This window comes from Nomia melanderi, chromosome 13, assembly GCF_051020985.1.
Source record: "Nomia melanderi isolate GNS246 chromosome 13, iyNomMela1, whole genome shotgun sequence".
Lineage (NCBI taxonomy): Eukaryota > Metazoa > Arthropoda > Insecta > Hymenoptera > Halictidae > Nomia > Nomia melanderi.
In genome coordinates this window covers 11,134,100-11,148,304 of record NC_135011.1, presented here as the reverse complement: position 1 = coordinate 11,148,304, position 14,205 = coordinate 11,134,100, and the positions used below count along the sequence as shown (strand labels likewise).

Here is a 14,205-nt window from a genome sequence, read left to right as displayed (position 1 = left end):
TTGACAGTTTTGTACAGCATTTAATATTGTCTTATCAAGGAAAATGTTTACTAATTAATTAACGTTTTAATCCTCTTTTAGAGTGTCTTTAAGTATTTTTAAGTTTGTTCACAAAGTTTTTTATAATACTTCTACATTTCGATAGACCAATGGAAAAGTATTAAAGAAAAAGAAAGTAAATAACCATACAAATAAGTTTTTTCAAGAAAGTCAACTATTTATTTTTTGAAATAAACAAATGAAAATATAATTAGATGTTTTTATTATTAATTTATGATTTATATTAAGTTTTCTTATTAAGTTTGATTTTTTAATTAAAGATCTCCAGCTCATCACAAGCCTTTAATGTTGCCGAACACTTCGACTCTCAGTCTTTCTTTTTCCTTCACTCGCGTTGTCCTTTTCTACATCCGCCATGCGCAAAATGTTCGTTTCTTGGAGCAGATTCGATACTATCCGTTCATAATTACAATCTTCCGGTCCCGTTGAGTGTTGCAATTAGCCAACGTTTACTGTATATATTTCCAAACGATACATTTTACCTTTCCTTCCACTGCTACTACATTGTTATCCTTACAATTTTCAAACTAATTAATCTATTGAACATAACCAATAATATTTAACACGTTGAGTGCTATAAGACAACTATAAGTGTACGATATTAATATACACGTTTTTTATCATTGCTCAATCTGGTAAAATTAAAGAATTATAATTACAACTTAATCACGCATTGCATGAATTAACCAGTTAATTCTTTCAACGATGAATTACCTATTTTTCCATACAAACATACAATTGTCCTTCGTTTCGCTGTAGTTTTTTATTAGAATATACTATTTCGGCATTTGCTCTGTGTTTGATTAGTGCACAATTCATTAATTCGATTTTATTTTGAGCACGATGAGAGATTTCTTAAACCAAATTCCACAGTTAACAGGTTAACATGGTTTATTAATCTTCAGACAACAAACTAAACAAAAAAGTACTCTGTCCACACTGAACATTTTAGCTGTAAATATTTACCACTCAAAGAGCTAAACACAACAATTTCTGTTAGCATGAAAAATTCCTTAAGCTGTCCCTCATGTGCATATGACAGGCAAAAGTATCTATCAATCTTATAAACATTAACTTGATTACGTCCAGTTCACGTGACAGCGGTCAATAATAACTAGAAAAGGAGAAACGAGTTGAAATACAGGCGTAGCTGTATCCTTTTCATCCAGGGCTCTTTTTATTCCCTTTTGGGAGGGGTGCGTTGCTCAAACCCTTGTCACGTTCCACTTTAGCGATCACGGGAGTCGTACCGAAATAAATGATCGCGCCACTCAATCGGTCGGCTACTCCTCTCGTCGATTACGGTCCGCGTCTATGGGCCGCGCGGACTGATTTAAAACAACCGATCGAATCGATAACATAATTTCTGTCCCACGCACGAATCAAATTGATCGTCGGGAAAAGAATGGGCCTCGTTCGAGCTTTTTGCCGGCCGCTCGGAAAAATAACGGAAACTACGCGGCCGAGCTTTGTTTCGCGGCCAATCGAGCGCGATCTCCGTTGAGTTATCGCCGTTCGTTTTCCGATAAGTCTCTGCGCGTGTTGCGGTCATCGGTCATCCAATTTTCATAAACAATTGTACACAATGCCTGCGGTCCGAGGCTTTTCACCTCGGAAAGTCTGACAAGGAAATTCTCGATAACGTTTCAATTGGCTGATGCGCGCGCGCGCCCGCGCGCATTCATTGTTTCCTTTTATCAGCGCGGAAAATAAACGATACCGAGCATAGTTATTCGAGCGAGACGGAAAGATTTTATAACGCGAACGTGTATGAGATATGGCGACAGGATTTTGATTATACCGTTAATAATGGGTTAGAATCGATTCTAATAATCAAGATTTGTGATGGAGGATGAAATGAGAAAATTATAAATTATATTGGTCTATTCTGTAAGATTGTTACGGGTTTTTATGGTTCTTCATTTTAATGAGGTTTAGTTTAAGCTATAGTTTTCGATTAGTAAGTGTGGAGGATTCGGAGATGTTAAACCGAAGACGATTGGTGAAGTACGGCCCTCAACACAGTTTGCCAAAGGTCGGTGTCGCGGAGGTTCGTGGTGACGTCGAACGCGCGTGAAGAAAAAGTGAGAGCTCCTAAACTCTCCCCGGAAAATATATATTCCTCTAAAGAAGGACAGAAAGATAGGAGAGTAGGAGAAAAACGAGAAAGAGAGAAACGATTCAAAAGACAGAGAAGAAAAACGAGGAAGAGAGAAAAGATCCAAAAGACAGAGAAGAAGAAGAAGGATGATGGTGAACAGACAAGTAAACAAGAGTGTCGTAAGAACGGTGAAAGTTTCCAGACCTGCAAGGGCCTGCCCCTCGAACTGGGCAGTTCCGTGCGAGGCCTGGGAAACCTTCGGAAAATTCGAGGGCCCGCGCGGGTCTGGTCGCCAAATGTGCGATGACACGAAACAGACTCGCGCGGAAGGACAGCGTTAACGGGAAAAGAATAGCGAGGAAATCCAGTGGCGTAAGGCAGCTTTTCGGCCGCCACATAAGTTTTGTTGATTTTTTTGTTTAAGTCGTGTGAACGGTTTTGTAGATGATTAAACTGTTGTTTGAAATAAGTTTATTGTATCAATTGGCATTTTTATTGGTTTTATTATTAAGCAATTATTGATGCCAAAATTATTAATAGGGAGAAGAATATTTACCAATATTTAGATCACCGAATAGTCAAAAGTAATAATGGTAATGGAATAATTTTTAAGAAGTACAGGTAAAGAATAATTGTTATTCTATCATTTCCTATATATATGTTTACTAATTGAAGGTACACGGAAGCTGGATGATTCAATACATTAAAAAAATACTCTTTTATTATTCTTCCTATTTCTAATCGAGTAATAAAATCTAAATATACTTACGCTATTATTATTTAAGTAGTTAGGGATATTAAATATTTATTTCATAGGAAAATCATTCTAAACATTAAACAAAATTTTGTCCGCAAAAGGTGTAAATATAGGTAATATACGATTGTTAAGAGAACGAAAAAGTAAACAAAATTATTTAAGTGTTACGTTAATTTTATTAATTTCAGCCGGTTGTTACTGATACCGACAACTTAGCGAAGGGGATAATTTTTGCTAAATTTTTTTCATTTAACATAACCGGTTAAGTGAGAGAATTTTAGTGGATGGCTCACAATATTTTGTAAATTTGCAGAAAGAGGAGGTGAACTATGAATTCTGTTATAACTGTCGTATTTATGAATATTTTTTAACGATATTTAATAAAAGTTACTAATGTCTAATATAAATAATGAAGAAATTGATAATTGTTATGATTGGTAACTTAGAAATTACGAGTATTTTTATCTATCTCAATTAATTGTTAAGTTATTACGTATAGTAAAATGTACTCTCTGATTTTTCAGTAAAATCAAAGTTTTGTTTGACACCAGACCTACCAAGCTTTTAATATAATTAATATATAATACTTATAAAAATTGTGGCAATATATTCTTCCGGTTTCTTCCCGTGTCCATTATAGTATTCAAGTGAAACTATTTATTTCTAAAATTATTTCAAACATTTAACATTTTCAAGATATCAACAATTACGAAAAAAAAACTGAAACCCGTCATTTTTGTATATACAGTAATTCTATTATTAAAATAACGTGCAAACACTTAACACTAGAACTACCGTACCAGTCAAAATGTCTGGTTTCGATTTTATGTTTCGCAATTATTAACACTTTAAAAGCATTGAATATTCGAAATGATTTTGAAAATAAATAGTTTCATTTGAATACTACAATGAATGTATGAATAAACTGAACATAATCTATTGTTACAATTTTTATAGAGATTACATATCAATCGTATTAAATGCTCGGTAGTTCTAGCACTAATCATTAAAGTAAACGCTATTAGTATCTATGGCATTCCGCCATGTTTCGAAGAGCCAAGCAATACCATCGTAATAGGTATTCGGTAGCTTCTACGAAACGAATTCATTTAGTCAACCGAAGCTCGCCGTAAAGAACTTTTTATTACACCTAATACAATCGCGCCCTGGGGAAAACGGGACGGTGTTTCTTCCGGCTAAAAATATCAAATTCCTAATTGGTCGGTGTACCGGAAGATCACTGCTCTCCCGAGGAATTCGCGGGCGAAATAACGGGCAACCTGTTCTTTGAGTTTTCTTTTTCTCCGCAGGGGGTGTTCGTGTATCAAATATGTACGTACGAGTTCGGTTATTATGGCACGTACATATTCCCTGACTGGGCGAACGCGATTGGAATACTGATCGGCCTGTCGACCATCGCCCCGTTGCCATTCTTTTTCATCCAGCGGCTGTGGAAAGGACCGGTAAGTTTGTCACGACGCTAATAATGACGCCACTAAATCTCTGTGGAATTCTATCGTTACACAGAATAAGCGCATTAATTCGGGCTCGAACGATTACTGGCGATTGCGCGCCATCAAATCACTGAGTTTATGGGAGAAGTGCGCGGGATATGAGCTAAATCGAGATATCAGCTAGAATAATGCTCGACAAACTAGAGATTATTATGCAAATTACCCACAGATTTCGCGATACGTTTTCAGTTAAAACGGGTCGCCGCGTAATCTTTACAGTTCACAACGATTCTCATTGGTGACCGAGTTTCCTTGAAGACGTCTTGGCCGGTTCTTCTGGACTGGACATGGTTTTCACAGTAGTACAGTGATGCTCGCTTAAATCCCAGAGAAATCTGTTCGGCTTAATTCCACTGCACCAACCCTACTCCTCCCCCATTACTCACTGTTTCGAGCTCAGTGTAACGCGATTCCAATCGACAGGGACAGAAAATGAATATAAGAGGGGAAGGGAGACAGACACAGTGAAAAGAACCTTTAATTTCGTTAATTACATTAAGTCGGTAAAAATAGTATAGATTTACATCGTGTTTGGATTCATTTTAATCACAGCAATCTCAGGAATTCACTGGCACTACATTTAAGGAGGTAAGGTTAAAATTACTGCAATTGAAATTTGTTATCAATCCGAAATAATGGAATTTAAGCAAGTATTACTGTATTTTGAATTTTTTTTGTGATCTGTTATTTCATTACCGTGCATATGCATTTGATTAGTTTTATTTGTGAAATAGTTTAAGGCTTAGTGTATTACGATGTATTATAAAATATTAACATTAACCATACCAGCACTTTTCTTACCGTAACCAGTCACATGGATACAAAACAAAGGTAAACAAGTTAGATGATACCTTTTTTAGTGGATAGAGAGGCAAAAGGGAAAATGAAGATTGAGAAACTGATTAGTTAGACAATAATTTATATAAAGTTAACACTAAAACTGCTAAATGGGTTAAAATGACTCATTTCTGATTTCATCTTTCTGCAATTATTAAAAAGAAGTACGGCTTAAAATGACTCATTTCTGATGTCTTCTTTTTGCAATTATTAAAAAGATAATAGTTATCTCTTTGAGAAATTATTAAAGAAATTGATTTAGCATTGCGGTAAGTGAATTGTAAATCAATTAAAGTTTCAGTAGATGCACTCTTTGAGATTGTATAGAGGAGTTTTAAAAAGTTAATTCAACTGTTGGATAGTTTTAGTGTTAAATGAACGAAAGAAAACGCAGAATTTTAAAACTGGCCGTTTGATTAGTTCCTGGTTCGGTTATTGTTAACATGTTCGTTTCCATCATTTGTCTTGGAGATGATCTTCATAGTTACGATATTTCATTATATTCAACAAACTTTCTAAATTAAATATTTAAAAAATGAGACTGAAAAGAGTTATTAAGTTTCTAAGTATGATGTTACATCTTACAACTTTAAATAATATCCATAGTATTAAGTTCATTTTCCTTATGTGAGGTGTAGCATTTTAATAGGATCATATAAACTGACCAAATACTTATGTGCAGCAGCGTACATACATATTAGAAATTTTTTAATCTGTTGTGTGCGTTTTTGATGTCAGAAAAGTATTTTTATTGTAGCAAGTATATAGGTTTTTGCTATGTGCTGTTTCACATTATGTGACTCTTATGTTAATTATAAATTAAAACTTTCTAATATAAATTTATACAGTGGTATAATGCCAATATTATCAATCCTGCATAGTAAATTTTTTTAAAACGGAAATTCTACAAAACAAACTACAATACATAATCGTAAGACGAAAATCAAGAATAAAATTGCCATTTGGTTTTCGATAGTTTTCGTTATTAAAATTTGCCATTTTCGGTTATTAACAATTCCAAATCTCTCTGAATTATAATGGCTCACGGGTAACAGTGCACGTGAAATAGGTCAGTGTTAGCTTGGACAGTGACGTACCGTATCAGAGACAGAAACAGAGAACAGATTCACAATCAGTCGTTATTGGCAGTTTTCAATGGTTAATAACTTGAAAACAAAGGTGAAATAGTGTCTTTATTACTTTTGATATTCGTATTGCTTTGAATTATATGTATTATAGCAATTCAATAAGAAACCAATTCATATTTGTTGTATCGCAATTTATATTTCCCATTTCTTCTTTCTTTTTTGCAAAAGGAAGATTTAAAAATTCTTTTTCACTTTTTGTTAGTAATGTTCCAGTATTTGTACTTCTTTTCAATCCTACCTTAAAATGCCTTCTACACCTAGTTAAATTCTCTGTATACACACTGATAGTATTGAAATGGTAACTAGTAACATTTGAAAAACTTGTTTTCCCTCCATAATCTATTATTTTCAATCAGTTCTCTACTTAGAAAAAATATAGCGTAAAATACAACTTTGGCTTAGAAAAAGTATAAACATAAAACAGAAGGTCACAGTTATACCCAGAAAAAGCCAGGAATTTTTACTTAATAGTTATTAACAAAAAAATTCCTAAAGTTTTCCTATATGAAACCAAAAGTTCAAAGTATGCTGATATATCCAAGCCATGATACGAAAATATATTCGCAACTAAAATACTGATCCATAATATTAATACAATAGTAAAACTTCTATTTTGAATAAAAGAAATACTGTTGTTCTAATTTTTTATGGAAGAATTACATAAACACTGTACTGTTGCGGGAAGTTTCTTTATATTACTATAATGTTTCAATGATGGACGAATTGCAAATTTTTTTAAAAGCCGCACACCGTCCAGTGACGGTTGCCCCCGGGCGGTGGGCACCGCTTTAAAAGTTGCCCCCCTTGCCGTGAAATCTTGCGAACTTCGAACGTCTTAATACAAGTTTTTCCACGGTACGTAGGTAATCGTACTTTGAAACGAAAAGTTTCGTCCGCGCTCCATCGTTCGGATCGAACCTATTTCTGCCGTACTTTCTGCCCCACCGTCCCCCCTCTTCTTGACCACTTCCGCTTTGTGTTACCCGATAAATTTACTATTACTCTTATCTCTTTCCCTCCTGTTTTCGATTCCCTGCACAGTTCCGAACTACTTGTGCGGTTCGCGGAGATATGACCCGCCAAGCGAAATGGGACACAACCACCGTGAAGAAAGTAACGCCGGACCAACCTCTCGCTTTTCGAAACCGTGATTCTTTTGTATCGATGTTAAAGTTACTGATTACGTTTCTTTTGTTCTTGAATCGCAACTCACTCCGATGTCTCCAGTCACATTGCGCGGAACAGTCGAACTGTTTTTGTGGAAGACACTGCAAGTGCTAACATTGGAGAATTTTGTTCTGTTTTTATCATCCTGGAGTAGACGATTTTACCGCGGTTTTCCTTTTTGTGAAGGGTCATCAATAGTTCTGACAATATTCGAAGATTGTATTATTATGGATTATCCTGGTGTACTAGTACTTGTATAATATAATAGATGATTTAACAAGTTGACTGCGTTTGTTGTGTATACGCGTCATTTTAACCCTTTGACCTACAATATCGTGTCAGAATCGTGACGAAAATTTTCAACTGTATCTGGCAAGACGGAGAATTATTGGAAGAAAGATCTAAACAAGATTTGGTTTGTAAAGGATTAAATATTATTTGTTGAGTATTCAGGGTATTCTCAAAGTTGGCAGTTCATAAGATTTTTTAATAATTGACATTGAACAAGATTTCTTAATTATTTGTCAATATTGTGTTGTTTATTCCATTATAACTAATTAAATTGTGATCTATTTCATTAACAGTTAGTAATTGAACTTGAAAATGTATGTCATTTTGACCTGCAATTTTCTATTAATATGCTGATAGATTCATTTTTATAATAGGTATTTCAATAATCTGTGTCTTATTTTTCTATATGATACTGTGAGTAATTAAAAGTCAGCTCTTTCATTGGATTAGATGCAAATATATGATAGTTTCCAATTAAATTTCATCTACTTTAATTTAGGAATTAAACTTTAGAATGAAATATAAAACTAAGAGGTCTTATTATCACCCCTTTCTCCACTTAAATGTAGTTAAATTGAAATATCTTATAATATTTTCAATAGTCACGTTGCAGTATTAATTTGAATATATTTCGTATGCATGATTCTTATTCTTATTTACTATAAACACAACGGTTATTATTAGTTTTTAGTACAATATATATGGAGCCGAAGTAGTTTAGCAACTATTGTGTCTATCTAACGTAACTTTATTAAACTTTGTACTTACCTGGTTTGGCTATGAACTCGTGTGTATCTTGTTTGTTCTTGTTTCCTACGTTGTCTTAATATACAGAGTAAACTGTAAAGCGACTACATAAATATTTCTCGTAATTAAATGTATATAGGAAAATTGTTTAGAACTATATATGTTAAAAAATGTATATGGAATGGTAAATATATTTTCTTCTTCTTCTTTTTATATTATTATTCTTAACGAAAATTACTTTTGCATTCTTAATTTCAATAATAAGTACTTATTATTATACATCATTGAACAATTATTATTGACAAGTATTATAAATACTTTTTCAGTACTTAAAATAAAAGAAAATTCAGTACGTAAATATATACAAAAAATAATTTAAACGACGTAACCGACACTTTTGAAACGACAAAATAATTTAATGAAAGGACCGACCTCATTCGACAGATTTTTTTTCCTTCCACCCTTGTATTAATAGTTTAAAAGTTTTGCGCCAACTCCAAACTCGGTTAACCAATTTCCACCCGTACGAAATTTTCTTCGCTTAAAATTCTTCGTAAACTTATTTCCGTTAAAACGTTCACCGTGGCATAATAAATTTTCGAGGCTAGAAGTCTGAAGCGATAGTTGATATTAATATAAAAAATAACTTCAAATACGTGTTGTTTGATGCTCACATTTACATAATTTCTTTCATCTCATCTACTGTTTTAATGTTCTGTTTCCAGTACCTAGTAAGTAAGTAACTAACCTAAGTAAGTTTACCATACTTTTTATAAAGTATGAATTTTCTAATCTTCACTAATTAATCTTATCTTATAGTAAAGAGCACATCGAAATCTACAGAAAACACACAATAGCCCATTTAGTCCACTTAGCTGATCAAAATTAAGAATCTTTACATATGGAATATTTCCAACAAATTATGGTAATATAATATTGCATAGTAATATAAAATAATAATCAATTATCAAGCATATAATAAATGAGTAAATACTAAATATTCTTAATTGTAATACTTATGTAAAACATTGTTTACTTATTTATATAGTATGAGTTACATTACATAGCATAATAAATAATAATAGTACAATAAATAATATATGATAACAATCGATTACGCAATATATAATAAATGAATAAATATTAACATCGTAGTAAAGAAAAACACTCTAAAAAATGAAAACAGGATAAATGACGAATAATATTTTTTCAATTGTTAGAAATGTTGTTAATTATAAAACATGCTTAAATTTAAATATTTATTGGAAGATAAATAATACAAGGATGAAGTATTATCAAAAATTTAGTATATATTTATTTGAAGAACTTTCATTATGGAGAAAAATTTGTACAATTTTTTAAAACACGTATATTTTAAGAGTGTATTAATGAAAAAAGCTATTGATACCTTATTCCTTACATATTCAACTACATTAAGGAGTAATAATTTTACGTCTTAAACGAAATTTTTAAAATTGATTCGTCTAGGTAAGACCATCAAATGAGCTACTGTGAAATACATATACATAGCACACAGTATCCAATAAAAAAATAATACCCTAAAAGATAAAGATAATAGTTAATCTTTAAATTCTCACTTTAAAACATAATTTAGAAGTACCGTGACATATGAAAAAATCCACGCATTTTTGGTCCTAATTATTTCTTATTAGTGTACGTGTTTCTACCTTCCCAATAATATTTCAAGTGTTTAGATAAGTCGAGGACCGTAGCAGGCGCCATGATTTCTATCGTCCAATCGTAGCGCGCATTTATAAGACAGGGCAGACATTTCATGAATTATTCCACAACCGTAGTGCATTTAAGGATCAAATCTGTTTCAGTATTCGAATACCTCTAATATTCTCCTTAGCGATCGTAAACAATTTACGTACGGCATTCTAAGCAAAATTCGTGGAATCTTTCATTGGTCTCAACGATTTGCCATGCCAATGAAAGATCTATTTATATAAGACAGTACGGTATCCATTTTTGGAATAAGTTGTCATATTTTTATATTAATATATTTATTTCATCATCAATGTTTAACACTATCTGTAGCTTGACCTTGACTCTAACCATATTTAATCCTTGCTGTACCATGCTTAGGTCCATTCAGAATCTGAATTGATGATCATTATTATTTTTTACAATTTTTACATTGTTTAATTATTTAGTTTATATTAAAGGATTCTAATCTTTTATCCTAAAATAACAAATTTTTAATATATTATCGCAAATCGAATTAACTCGTTCGAGATCAGGATATTTTTTTAAGACGGTCCCCTGCTGCCAAGAATCAAAATTATCACTTTCTGCAATCTCGACGATCTTAATAGTGGGTTATTCTTTTTGGAGGCTTTCCTTGTATCTAATACAAGTTTTAATTTTTGCACCCCGTTAACCCTCGACTAGCAAAATGGACTTTCGAAAATCTTATCTCTTCATGACTTAACCTTTAAGTATGGACGTGAATTTAACCTTTACGTATAAAAGTATGAAAATTACTGATTAGTGTTAAATATTTTCATTTGAACACTTCTGATTTTTTCTGGCTGTATAACTGTCACCTTCTGCTTTATATTTATATTTTTTCTAAGACAAAATATTAGAAAATAGCACAGTTATTCGCTAGCTTCGGAACCCCTTTTTTGTTTGTGGATTCAATTACTTAATTTTTTATAAATATTTGAAGCTAATTTTTTGGGGTAAAAACAGGTTTTTGCGCGTCAAATGCTTAACATTTCCATAATAATGAAAACTTCGAAAAATCCGTATGCTACATTTTAGATAATATATTCCTGTTCAAAAATCTACAAAAATTGTTGTCTTCGGTTGTTTCAGTCCTTTGTAATCGAGTCATCTAGCAATGGCTGCTTTACGAAAAGGGATTGCGAAGCGGGCGAATAACTTCGCCATTTTGAAATGTTTTGGCTTAGTAAAAATATAAATATAAAGCAGAAGGTGACAGTTATATACCCAGAAAAAATAAAAAAATTTCACTTAATAGCTATTAACAAAAATATTCTTAAGATTTACCTATATTTGGGACGTTTCTAGGTGGTGCCCTCTCTTAAAAAGGTAACTGCGTTTGACGTATATACACGTCACTTAGATCTTGAAATGATACTACTTCTTTCAACGATGAATTCTTTATTTTTTCAGATTAGCATGTAATTCTTCTTTGTTTCGCTTTGGTTTTTCATTCAAATATATTCTAGGTACATTTGTCCTGTGTTTGACGAGTACACACTTCATTTTTTTATCTTATTGCCCGCGAAACGAGAGATTTTTCAAACTAAATTCCACAGTTAACAGGTTAAAGCGTCAAGTCTGGAAAGTTGAGGCTGAATTGTTTGAAGGGACTCGATCCAGCCTTTTCTTTTGTTAAAAGAATTTGACTTTTATTTTAATTGTCCGCAGAGGGATCGCAGTTTGTTCCGACCTATGAAGACGTGGGGGCCAGCCATGGAAAGGAATAACGGCGATGACACCCCATCGACGGCGTCCATCACGGTGGTGGGGACGTCTGGGGACCAACCGAACTTACCGGACACTTTGTAACTTGTTTCTCTTTATGCTTCACCATTCTAGTCATCTCGTTTCGAAAGCTGATCCTAATCTAGCAAACTGACTGCTACATTAGTCGTATTCTGCGAGTGATACAATTTCTGAGGTTAAATGAAGGAATTAGTTTTTACGATGGAGTATTTTAGAAAATTTATTTAACACTAGAACTACCGAGCATTTAATACAATAGTTATCTAATCCCTATAAAAATTGTAATAATAGATTGTTTTCCGTTTCTTTGGGTATTTGTTATAATATTTAATTGAAACTAGTTATTTTCAAGATCATTTCGAATATTCAATGCTTTTAAGGTATCAATCATTGCTAGACAAAAAAATCTACCGTTAAGTGGTAGTTCTAGTGTTAATTGGAGTTTATGGTGCTTCGATGACATTTATATAAACTTGACGTTTTTACAGATAAATTTACGAACATCAAAACTAAACGCAAATTTCCTTAGTTTGTTACTACTAATCATATCGCGATGGATTAAATGATTGGTTTCAAAATATGATTTAACGCTTTGCTCTATTATTTATTTCTTAACTATGATCGATACAATTACTTTATTGTTAATGATTTATTATAAAAAGAAAAAATTATATTTAATTAAAAAATGTCTAAGGTTATTTTAAAGGTTAACGGTTGATAATATTAAAGTAATATTTAATTTATATTTAAAAAATATAAATAACACTGATTTCTCAAATTCATTTTAAAATTTTCGTTAGGAGGCTGATATGATATTATAGGTCAAGGTATTATAATTCTACGTTTTTTTCGTTTAACTTTTATTTAATTTTATATCAATTCCTATATCATCGGATTAATCAGTGTTTCAATTTTTGTCTTTCTCATTGTTTCTGTCTTCACTAAGGAAAATTTACCATCTAATTTGTTTAGTTTCATTTTGTAACCAATTATTTGTCTGGTTATGGTAGGAATTGGTACATACAAACTTACGGTACGTTTAGTGTTAAACCTTCTGAAGGTTTAGCTCTATTTTCACATTCTGCATGTTTGGTGTTTTTTGTTTCTCGTCGAAAATTTTAAAGAATTTATTTGTATCTTTTATGTAAGATAATATTTTCTACGCTCGACAGTGATCATTATACTACGGATTTTATGTATTTATTGTACTTGTAAATATATAAAATATAATAAGATAAATATTTTGATTAAGACGTAATAGATATATTCCCTAGGAAAAATTTTAAGGAGTATGAGGTAAATAAAAATGAAAGATGTAACGGAGTTTGTCCTTTAACCTTATCGTTTTGAAATTTTTATGGGAAGTACCATATGTCTACTTTTACAAAATAAATAGAGTTGAAAAATTTGCATTTGGATAAAGATCCGTGGTTTAATGATGACATGTAGATTTTCAGTGATAAACATTACTGTGATGAACGTGACGTAGAGGTATGTGTTCTTTGTTTTTAAATTTATTGTAGACGGTGTAATTATTAAAAAAAGTCTATAAAACACGTGTTTTTTTATTGAAATACAGTATAGAATAATTTTATTCGATACAAAGTAAATTCTACTGCGTTTCATAATTATAAAACTATATGAATATTTTTGTGTTTTATATGTTACAACTGAGTTTGAAAGAATTGAAATTGAAACAATTGAAAGAATCAATTGTAATGTAACTATTATCTTCAACATTATTCAGAATTCAGTATAAGAATAACAGAATTGAATACTAATTCTGCCAAGTAAATATTTTATTTTTGGCTTATACTTTCCAAACAATAATGAGATCATTATTTGCAAAAATATTTATAAACTTGTTTCTATAATTACAGAACAATGGTAGAATCGCTTTTTCATTGTTTCTATATAGGAAAGTATGCAATTGTTTTTTAGAAAAGCATTATACATTAATATGTGTTCACATACATTATACATAATTTAACATAATCTTCATAAAAAAAACATAGAGGTTGTAACTGTTAGTTGGATTTATTTTTATGCAACGCAGTGTATAAGAACTGTAATTCTTCATTA

The 14,205-nt window shown here is 31.8% G+C and overlaps 1 protein-coding gene across 4 annotated transcripts in view; it reads left to right on the top strand.

Moving 5' to 3' along the window:
- Window positions 1-13,816, top strand: part of LOC116425636 (sodium- and chloride-dependent glycine transporter 2) — a 64,363-nt gene extending 50,547 nt beyond the window's left edge. For 3 of the 4 annotated variants that reach the window (XM_031973616.2, XM_031973617.2, XM_076373121.1), the window contains 2 exons: window positions 4,229-4,381; window positions 12,046-13,815. In XM_031973616.2, the coding sequence (XP_031829476.1) occupies window positions 4,229-4,381; window positions 12,046-12,186 (294 nt within the window). In that variant the 3' untranslated portion in view covers window positions 12,187-13,815. Of the gene's footprint in view, window positions 1-4,228; window positions 4,382-12,045 lie in introns of all 4 variants that reach the window. The other variant, XM_031973615.2, reaches the window with a different exon arrangement.
- Window positions 13,817-14,205: the final 389 nt, after the last annotated feature.